General features: G+C 40.1%; 1 protein-coding gene across 1 annotated transcript in view; it reads right to left on the bottom strand.

Moving 5' to 3' along the window:
* Slc49a4 (solute carrier family 49 member 4) overlaps positions 1 to 11,593 on the bottom strand; it is a 145,050-nt gene that overhangs the window by 1,415 nt on the left and 132,042 nt on the right. Inside the window, exon 8 of the mRNA XM_008842951.3 lies at positions 6,656 to 6,838. Coding sequence (XP_008841173.1) covers positions 6,656 to 6,838 — 183 coding nt within the window. The remainder of the gene's footprint in view (positions 1 to 6,655; positions 6,839 to 11,593) is intronic.

The following is an 11,593-nucleotide window of genomic DNA, read 5'->3' as shown; positions in this document are numbered from 1 at the left end:
GCACAGCCAAAGGTGTCAGTGCTCTCCTCTTCACTATATATATATGGGGGGGTGTATATAGGTGTACACACCTGCGGGCACAGCCAAAGGTGTCAGTGCTCTCCTCTTCACTATATATATATGGGGGGTGTATGTAGGGGTACACACCCACGGGCACAGCCAAAGGTGTCAGTGCTCTCCTCTTCACTATATATATATGGGGGGTGTATGTAGGGGTACACACCCACGGGCACAGCCAAAGGTGTCAGTGCTCTCTTCTTCACTATTTGCCTTATTCCCTTGAGTTCATGGGTTTTTTTTGTTGTTTGTCTTTTTCCAGCTGGACTGGGAGCCAATAAACCTGTTGATCCTCCTATCTTTGCTCCCAAAAGTACAGGGGTTACAGGTGCATGTGACTATGTCTGGCTTTTCATGGGAGTGCTAGGGATTGAACTCAGGTCCTCATGCTTGTACAGCAAGCTTTTACCCACTGAACTATCTTCCCGACCCCTCACCTGATTTTCAAGATAATGTTCTGATATTTTTTTAGATGGAAATATGCACTTTTCAACAAAAACATTAAATAGTAACCACAGAAAAACAAATTAGAAAATATAGAAAAATGAAGCAAAACACTAAAAAATTAATCAAGATTCAATTAGAGAGACCACAGCAACTATTTAATTTTTTCTTTTCTAATCTTTTCCCCCGATAGCATGGACAGTTATATATGACGCTAATTACTGAGAAACCGGCAGAAGTCATGCAAACGGGTGGTTCAGGAGTTATCTGATTTAAAGGCATCAAGGATCAGTGTCTTCTATAACGCTGTCATGAATTAGGAACTGACAGAACATACCTGGGCCACTCACCTGCCACTGCCACTGCCTCTGCCTGCTGTTGGAGCTTCAGGGACCACTAGCTGGGCACCTGCATCTGGTCAGCCTCCCTCTGCCCATCCCACCTGCCCAGCAATCCCAAGGCTTCTGAGTAAGCAGCTCCTTGGTGACTGGGGACAACTTCCTTAGTCCAATATCATTCATGGGTTCCAATGAAACAATGAGGGAGTAAGTTTTCTACTTCCTCCCTCTCTATCTTCCTTTGTCCTTCCACAAAAATGCTAATACTGTCTTAATCTCAAAAAGTCATCTTAGAGATTCCCACACTTCTGCTTTAGTTCAATCCATAATTAATACACCCTAAAAGAGCAATTTATGCTAGGCTGGAAACCAGAAAAGGGACTGGGAAACCAGTGCTGCAATGGCTTCTTTTCTATACGATGCTCACAAAACAGCCTCCTCATCTCTTGATGACTGCATTTAAAAAAGTCAGACATGTTTTTCCAGAGTGTGAAACACAGACAAGTATCCCACTGGCACTTTCTGAAAAGCTGTTTTCTGTGCTGTAGCTGGGTACATGGAATCTTAATACTTAGAAAAGCTTTGACCCCTGCAGTCCTGTTTTCATTCTGACAGTCCCTGGAGTGACACACCAGGCATCTTCTGTGTTTATATTAACTACAGAGTCTGGATTTCTGATGATAATTTTACTAGGCAAGATGAAGCAGTTAAAGAACAACAATAAAATATAGACAAATGCATACTGTTTGTATTAACAGTACGCTCTGACTTGAAGGCCACACTTTAAACACAATGGTCTGTGACAATGGCATTTTCTAAATCTTACATGATTTTAATTTACAGAAAGCTAGAGTAATACACATGTATGGAATTTGTCAAATATTGCCAAAATAGAACATTAATTTCATTAGAGTGGTGAAATTACTCCTTCTATCTGGGTGCAGATGAAATGTCTGAAAATGCCTCATAATTATTCTTTAGTGTCATAGTTTGGTTTTCACTCACTGTCTCCCTGAAAAGTCAACCGACCTTTCAGTAAATTCACTTGGCTCAGTCAACTGTCAATGTTCTTAGAAATCACTTCTTTTTTCAGAAAGCAAATGATCAGAGACTGGAGAACGGCTGCATTTCCCCACTGAAGACCATCCACAGAAACCACAGCTTAGAGGCTCTGGAGAGCAGGCCACTGGATGCTCAAACATCCCATCTGCTGATCAGTTTTAGCCCCTGACTTTCTGAGCTCAGTATCCTGAAGAAACTGAACAGCCCAGTCCACTGAGATGTCCATGTTCTTACTCTTTATGTTAGGCTGAACAGTTTCCTGTACTCCTCCCCTTTGTCTCATTGGAGGGAATAGAAATTCATACCAGAAGACAGGACTACACAACTGGGCCCTATATGACCATTCACCACATGGCAATCTCATCCTCGCTGCCAGTGTGCAGCTCAAGTGCCACTTTTCTTCCGTGCATGGGCTCTGCACCCACACTGAGCCTGGTCAGCATCTCTGCACTAATTGTCTGCTTACCCTACCTTCTTCCAGGAGCCCTGCTTGCCTCCCACTTCTTCTTTCCCTTCAAAGCCACCATGCTTGCAGTTTGGACCACCTACAAGTACTGTTTCCAGCTACAACCCTCCAGAACCAACTGGTCATTTAACAAATTTGTCTCCATTCTCCCTCAACATGAGCAGCCAGCTGGCACCCTGCTCCCTGGGTCAGTGCCCTACTCCCTTCATTCCATAGGCTTACCCCATATATCTCACACTGTAACACTTTACTTGTTAGACCTAACATTGTCCTTCACAGTCCACGTTGCAGATCCTTCCAGTTCTTCCAATAATCATTAGCCAATGCTGCCCAGCTCAGCCAGGTCCCTAAACCTTTTCAATGACAGTAAAGCCTCCAATTCAGTCAGCTACCCCAAATTCTGTTGCTGAGCTTATAAACAAAACCAGATAACACAACTTCAAACTATAAACCAGAATACATTACAGAGTGCGTGGAGGACAGAACAACATTCCCAGATTGACTTTGTATGTGATGTTACAAGAATAAAGTATCACTGGGCTCTCACAGCTCATGGAAGTTCTTGAAGCAAATATCCTAGGAAGCAGTTTAATTTTACAAATTTATAGGTGGGAACAAGTGACTTTCTTTTTAGAAAATGACATTTAAAAATCTAAGTTAGAAAAATGCTCACAAATTTCAGACATGCTTTTAAGTACTCAAAGCAGAACTGAAACAGTCTTTGGCCCAGTGCTCCAAATAACCCAATGGTACTGGTACAGGAGCCTAGATAACACTCAGCCTCAAAGGCAGCAGTGGCCTTAGTCTACAAGTACTCTGGGTGCAACCTATCTTGCTAGGCAAGGCATTCTTACGTGCTCACTGGGGCAGAGTTGGCTAGCCCTGAAAAACGATCCAGTGCACTCACTGGACAGCACATTGTGGTAGGAAAAAAACTTGTCAAGGAGGCTTAGTACTTCCTTGAGAGGCGATCTAAAAACCACAGATCTTTACGATGATTAAAAACCAGACTTAGCTGGGTATGATGATGCATCTCTGTCATTATTGGTACTTGAGATGCAGAGGCAGATGGATAGCTAGGGCCCATGAGTTTGAGACAAGCCTAGGCAACATAGTGAAACCCTCTCTCTTAAAACCAGCAAACCCAAACAAAAGAAACCCAGGCCTTCTTAAAAACCTACAACAAAATCAGGACTTCTAAGTATATATCCGATGAGTTTTTCATTTTAAAGTTACCAAGTTATGGCATTTCAATACTCTATTTAATGAAAGAGTTGATTTATTATATAAAATGTTTTGTGTACGAGGATGCAGCACTAGAGGCTATTTGTGGAAGCTGTTTTCTGGAATCTTCAGATCTGCAGTTTCTAGGTTATTTTAAGTCCTGAGGAACATGGACCTGTGCTGCAGGATTGTTAAGGCAGGATCAGTTAATCAACATGCAAAGCATTTCAGCAGAACTCAGGTTTCTGAGCACTGTGTGCTTGGGGTACTCACAAGCACACACAAAGCAATGCTTAAAGCAGAAGCTGGAAGATCACACTATAACATCGACTAGTTAATTATCTAGGAGGAAACAGAACACACATGCAGAGTGTCAGCGGTGCTCAGGATGCATACCCACTTTCACATGGATCTTCTCACTCCCTAGAATGCCAAAGTTTGCTGAGACCATTTCCTCTGAAAAATCATCTTGGTAGATTAAAGTTAATTACTATTTCAAGTTTCATTTGCTCATAATAGTCACAGGGTTTAGTCCGAAACCTCTTAACCTCTATTCAGGTATGTGCAAGAACACACAACCAGCACTAACTGAAGAGAGGGAGGCTTTCTCCTCCAGTCAGATAAATCTTTGGTTTTGTCACTAGGGCAGTAATCAGCAGAAATGGTGCCAAGTGTTTCTTTAGCTGCCCACGTCAAAGCTTGTACACCTAGTCACTATGGATTTGTGGCATGGAGAATAGGCACTGCCTTATACCAGTTCCAGTTAAGTCACACCAGATGCCAGTCTCTGCTGAACATATCAAAACTGGACCTAGAAAAGTGACAGGTACTAATTGGCCTAGCAAAATGCTCAGCACTCTTTTGTAGTTAAGACAGTGCCATGGTTTAAAGAGATGGACTATGCAAGAAATTCCAATGGATTCTCATATGAACATTTGAAAATTGCGATGTTCTGACTTTTTCCTAGTTCCCCTTCTAGAACTTATAATGCTAATTACTCTTGCCTTTACTTCTTCACATCTCTTAGTCACGATTCAAGGACTTTCTTTTTCCTCTAGAAATAAGAGTTATGCAATTTGGGAGTCTTTCAGATAGACCCACCGAAGGGATACTCCAAGTGCTTCACCCCGTGTCCCTGTTCAGCATGGAAGAAGCCAGAGTGGTCTGGGTTCCGATTCCCTATTGGCAATTTGGGTAACCTGTTCAGAAGATGGTGTGATAAGAATAGGAGGTAGGAATTGGCTAGGCAGTTAGGGTAAAAAGACCCCAAAGAAAAGTAGCCAGTTTCTTGGCTAAAAGCCAAAATGTCCTTGGGCCTGTTAGTAACATACTCTGTTCCAAAGGCCAAAAATGTCAAAAGTATTTGGGAGCCTGTAAAAGATTTTAGGGATACCTCTTCAGAAGGGGGGAACGTTAAAGTAGTCAAAAGCCCCACAAAAATAAACAAATAAATCAAACAAGAACAAAGAGTACATGAAGTTATCAGAAAAAAGTGATGGGGAGATATGGGAGGAGTTGAAGGGGAGGGAGTGGGCATGGATTTGATCAAAACACCTTATATGTGTGCATGAAATTCTCAATAAATTATTTATTTAAATAAAAAAAAGACCAGAACATTTTCAAGCTATCATCATAGCTTGAATCTTTTAACTGAATTTATTTTATTTAACATTTACTATCTAAACTGTAATATCTAATATCTAAGCTATAATATTCAATGTCTAAACAATAAAACCTTAGACATAAAAAAAAAAAAGGTGGACTATGTCTTCCAAAGGGCGTGTAATGGAAGTGCAGTCACCAATGTGGTGACAGCACTGGACCTATGAGAGGTGGGGTCTGCTGGGAAGTCATCATTGTTCCTCCTCTGTCTCTAGCTTGTTGTCTTGCCCTGTGATCTCTCCCACTAATGAGATACCATGCACCACAAGGTCTTTACCAGAGCAGAGCTGATACTGGCTGGCGTCATGCCCTTGAAACTGCAAAGCTATAAGTGAAATAAAACTTTTCTTAGTAGTATCCAGCCTCAGGTATTTTGTTGTAGTAATGGAAAACTGAGTAATAGAAATAGTTTTTAGAGTAGTTGCTGTTATTGGTGTCTTCCCTGCTTTAAACTGATCAATAAATATATCTGTTATATACTAGAGGCCACAGAAAGAGATTCATTGGGGAATAACATTACCTGACATCTATTGCTGTTTTAAAAATACTGAGAGAACAGTTTCCACTGTGTCACAACTAAAGTGGATTAAAGCTACTGCGCAAAAGTTATGACTGTTTAGAAAGCAAATGGAAAGCAAAGACCATTCTCTAACACCTGATGATGGCGCTTTTCCTTATTGGAAACAGAAAAGGGTTATGACTACATTCGTTCACAAGCTCACATCAGGTACAGCAGAGCCAAAACCTTTATGTTCAGTACTAACAACCTAGAAATTCATTTGTCATTTAGACATGTTTCGCAGTTAAGAGAAAGTTGAAGTTGTCCAAGACCCAGGGATGAGTCTGTCTCACTGCTTTCAAAGTTCTGAAAATGTTATTTTTCCAGTTACGGAGGTTAACAGTTATTATTCCAATCATAGGCTTGTCAGGAGGCTCCCTATAAACAATGTAGCCTCTTGGACTAGCACATTTCAGAGAACTTTCCAGTTTGTATGACTTCCTCTTATTCATCCCCAAGGCTTTAAACCACAAATATACTAATTTACACTCTTGTGCTGAGAGAATAGAGTCTAAGTATATTTTAAAAGTAATCTACCAGTGATTCTCAATGGGAACTTGACAATTGGACTAGCCAGGGGTCATTTGAGAAGAGACATTTAAAAATACAAATGATGGCCCCAGCTCTTATTTAATTCAAAGCTCTAGGGGGTGAGGGTGCCTGTGGGGAGGAACACATTTCAAGAAAAACAACTGTGGCTATTGCTTTTACTGGCATGTGAATGCTTACATAAGTAATTTGCTTTAGTGGGAATTCTCTATCAAAGTTCCCTACCCTTCAGTTCCACAAGTCTGTCTCAAAACACATTTAGACAGCAAATTAAAGAAAAAATCATATTCTTACCTGTATGATAAAATGTGAGAAAAAATAAAAGCACTCCCATGAACATATTACTTAAAAAAGTGACAACTCCACAAGTAATTCCTTCTGGAACTGGGTAGACAGTTTCCACAAAAAGCTCAAAGAATATAGGTACACTGCTGTTCAAGAATACTCCAAGGAGAACACAGGAAGCATACAACGTCACTGCAAGAAAACACAAATACTTTAAGTTGCATGGAAGGCAGCAGCAATGAGTCATGGCAGATAGGTCTTCTGTGTTCTCTTTCCTAAGCACCAACTCTAGGATTTCTTCTTCTCAGGGGTGGTTGATAATGTCTGACAGAACATCACACATCTGTCATCTCTTGGCTTGCGTTTTCTGCAGTAAGTATGAAAAGGTTTGGTTGCTGAATGATTAAAGTTTATTTGCTTTCCTTTCTGATGGATTATTCCAAAGCGCAAAAACTATTTGCTATTCTAGTCTAATTAAAACAAAACAAAACAAAACAAAACAAAACACTTTTGGGGCTGGAGAGATGTCTTAGTAGTTAAGAGCACTTGCTGCTCTTGCAGAGGACCTGGGTTTGATTCCAGAACCCAAGTGGAGGCTAACAGCTGTTGTCTAACTCCAGTTCCAGGGGGATATGACACCTTCTTCTGGCCTGCATGGGCATTGCATGCATGTGGTACACTTAACACGCAGGTAAAACTCATACACATAAAAATAAATTAACTGATTAAAAATTAAAAAAAAAAAAAACAACTTTCCAGACTGGTGCAATGGTTCAGCAAGTGAATGCCCTGCCACCAAACCTAACAACCTGAGGTCAATCCCTGGGATCCACATGGTGGAAGGAGAGGACAGACTACCACAACTCTGAACGTGAGCTGTGGTATGCACGCCACACAATAGATAAATGTATTAAAAAGTAATAAAACTTCTAGTAAAAAGATCCATAAAAACAAAATTAGAAGGTTCTTTGCTTTCCCCTGAGGCACAGGTAAATAGGGAGACAGGCAAAATGTAGTAAGTTAATTAAAAATCTAGTTTCATTTTACAATTCTAATGAGAACTTAAAATCTAGGAATAAATGTAAGACTCATGAAATGTTACTGACAATGATGTTATGTGAAGGGGCTGGTTCATAATGGCTTCCAAGAGCAGAACGAGTGTCACTTGGCTTGTCCTTCCTAGAAAAGGGCAGTAGAATTGGCCCTCCGTTTGGGAACCAGTTTTGTATCAGTAGTTTCTTTTTTAAATAAGGGACTTTTCCACCCCCAAATATATAAATTAACACTGTTTCGAGCCAGGTATGGTGGTACCTGCCTGTAAACACAGCACTGAGGAAGCTGAGAAAGGAGGACTGCCTGTTTAAGGCTAGCCTGGGCTACTTAGAAAGACACTGTCTCAAAAAACAAATATTACAAAGGTGGGGAGTTTTGTAGGATCATAGATCAGCCCATTAGCACTAACACTATTCTGTAGTGAAATCTGTCAGAAAAAGACATATCTAGATTCTTATAAGAATGCTTAGAGAAGTGCACTTCAACTCTAAATAATAATACTCAACTCCTGTCTGCATGTAAACTTCTACTAATTTTAATCTGAAAATGAAACAGAATGGGGGAGATCTAAAACATGTATCTATATCTTAATAAACATATCTGCTGATGATAATGTGTACAATTTATTCAAAGCTTAAAGTTATAAGAAAAATATTTTTGCTACAAACATTTGCTAAAAAAATTTATTGCACAGAAACTGCAGAAATTAAGGGAGAGCTTATGCATTCTTCTTCTTCAAATCAGAATTTACCACAGATGATTACAATCATTAACAGTCCACAGCTCTATCAAAGGGGTTAAAAAATAACAGTACCCACTGATTTCTAATAGAATTTCTCCAATTAACCTCACTGCTGCTCCCCCTTCAGAAATCACTAGTTTTCCAGGACTATGAAATGTTTAGTGTATTCTAATAATGTAAATAAGCTGGTATTACTTTCACTTCCCTTTATTTCTTTGAATAGAGACAGATACAAAACTAAAGAACAAAAGAATGACTTACAGCCTAGATCTACTGCTGGATAACACAGTGGCCAAGTTATTCAGTTACGTGGGAAGCACGAGACAGCTACAACAAATACCATTTAAAACATGGCATTATTTTTAAGAGATTTTTTCTTTTTAAAGCTTATTATAGTACCGTGTATATATGTGTACTGTGTATGGGTGAGTGCGCCTGTGTACCATGGATAGCATGTGAGGTCAGAGGATTACTTGCAGGAGCTGGTTTTTTTCCTTCCACCTTTATGCAGGATTTGGGAATTAAATTCAGGTTTGCCAGGCTTGTTTGTGGTAAGTGTCTTTTACCTTTTAAGCCACCTTGCCAGTCCATGAGGTTTTTTGTTGTTGTTTTTGAATACGTGTGTGTGTGTTGGGGGTGTGTGTACATATGAATGTGGGTGCCCGAGGAGGCCAAAGATGCTGGATATCCCTGGAGCTGGAGCTACACACAGTTATGAACTACCTGACATGGGTACTAAGAACTGAACTCTGGTCCTCTCAAGAGAAGTATGCACTCTTTTTTAAAAAAAAAATAAAATTTAAAAAATTATTATTTTATGTGTATGTGTATTGCCTGCATGTAAGGAAATGTACCCATATTGTGCAATGCCCACAGAGGTCAGAAGAGGGCATCAGATCCCCTGGAACAGGAGTTACAGACAGTTGTCAGCTGCCATGTGGGTGCTGCGATTCAAACCTGGGTCTTATGCAAGAACAACCAGTGTTCTTAACTGCTGAGTCATCTCTCCAGCCCCTCCCTCAGTATGCGCTCTTAGCCACTGAGCCATCTCTCTAGCCCCCACCAAGAGAATCTGAATCTAGCACTTCATGCTCACTGTCTATTGGCTAGATGACCATTACACAGAACAATCAACATATTCTCCTTATATGACTTATGAGTGGTTTATTAGGGATGGAATGTCACTGGTAGTTTTTTAAAAAAAATTTAAATTTAATAACCACATGATTAGAAGCATGTCATTACAGCTTTAACATATTCAGTCACAAATTCCAGAGCAAGGATACATCTCTTTCAAAAGATGCTGTAAATTTTTAGGTTCACAGTTGAATTAATACAGTTATACAATATGGAACTCAGTATAAACTCTGTAAGACATAAAATTGAATGAGTTTTTCCCCTTTAAAGAAGATCTCCATTTCATTTCAAAATATGGTGTTTCCTACATTTTTAATGCTACTAACACTTAGATGTTTGCACATGTGTCTTTAATTTCTATGTATCTGATTATTACTAGTCAGTTACTCTTGGATCCTTAGTACCTGAGTATGGCTATAAAGTCGTAGATTTCACTGGTAATGTTAATCACCTCTACTACTTAACATGAAGTAAACTTTTATGCTTCCTCCTCAAATATGTCTTTTTTAAAAAATTTGCTGATTTGTGTGTATATTATACAGAACATCCAACACAATCTTATTTATCTATATACCCACTTCCCAAAAGGCACACTCCCATAGCCTCCCTGCTCCCACACTGGAGCCCATATACTCTGTCATCCCTGTTACTGTCCACTGTGTTGAAGGCACCCACAGCCATTCCCCAGTGCTTGTCCATCCGCTGAATCTAGTCAGCCTATCCTTGTTTTAGGAAGATCAGCTGTTCCTCATCTAGTAGCAATCAGTTGTCAATATTCCTTTAGATAAGATTGGGATCTGCTGTTCATTTTCCCAGTTCTATGTGGGGTTACTGTCTGGGAGCCTTTTGGGCCACCTTGGCCAATAACTCAAAGGAAGGTGTCATCTGTCTGTCATTGTTGCTTGTTATGTAGCCTTTAGCTATATATATGGACTCTTAAAAAATTATATTGACCCCATTAATCTTTGGCTATACTTTCCTTTTGGGTGTTTAAGACCCTACAGTTGGCTCAGATAAACCAATTTATTTTTACTCTTAAGGTTGTTTGAGGATCTGTTCCTCAGGGGTCACATGGGCTTGGGAGGAGCCCCTGGCTCCTTTCTTTTACCAGTTCCATCTATGTGAAGATAAGTTAAAGGTCTTGCTTGACCATGGCTGGCTTCGCTTGGAAGCATAGAGGAAATGTTTCCTCTGTGTTGACCCTCCTCGTTGTAGACTGGACACTGGTTCAGGTCCATCTGGTGGGGTCTCCGCAGCCTCCTTGATCAAGAGGACAGGTGACTTATCACAGTTACAGGACATCTTGAGAGATGCTCATACTCCCCTGGAACTTAGTCGACCTAGCAGGGAAAGGAGCAAAAACTGTCCCTTTACATCCCTCTGTCCAAATTAGTATAGGCCTCATAGTATGGCTGTTAAACATCCAAGAAGGTCAGTTCCACCAGTCTGGTACTTTTAATTACCATGTGCCATGTAGATAAAGATTGGGCAAAGACCAAAAGCTCTCATATAAACCTTGCCTAGACATATATTACATTCTTTGATCTGGTTGTATGTATAATTTGTCAGTAGGTTGTTGGCCCAATATGGTTCCCTCTGGTTTTCTCAAATTAGCTAGGCATTATTTATCTCTCACATTGTCTAGCCCTTCCACCATGGTTTCCCCAGTTAAGGTGTCCCCATTTTTTCCATTTCTCCCTTAATAATACCCTTCTCCTATGGTCCCACCTCTCTTGAGCTTCTTCTTTCCCTTTAACCCCTAGGTTCCTTGTATAACCTTCCCTCCCCCTCCCCTTAAAAATAACCCCATTTTTATCCACATCATTCTTGTTAACACCTGTTTTCTACTGTTCTTCTCTCTCAGATTCTTTCTTTTCCTTTACCTCCCTGGTTCCTTTTCATTACTCTGGTTCCTGTAGTTATGTTTGGATACATACTCACTTATAAGGATTTGGTGCTAGGATCTACATATGAGGGAGAACATATGTCGTTCTTTTTCCTGAGTCTGTGTTACC

The sequence above is a fragment of the Nannospalax galili genome, unplaced genomic scaffold (assembly GCF_000622305.1).
Source record: "Nannospalax galili isolate Female #2095 unplaced genomic scaffold, S.galili_v1.0 scaffold18, whole genome shotgun sequence".
NCBI lineage: Eukaryota > Metazoa > Chordata > Mammalia > Rodentia > Spalacidae > Nannospalax > Nannospalax galili.
Note: the sequence above shows the minus strand (reverse complement) of the source record. Positions and strands in the feature narration are given on the sequence as shown.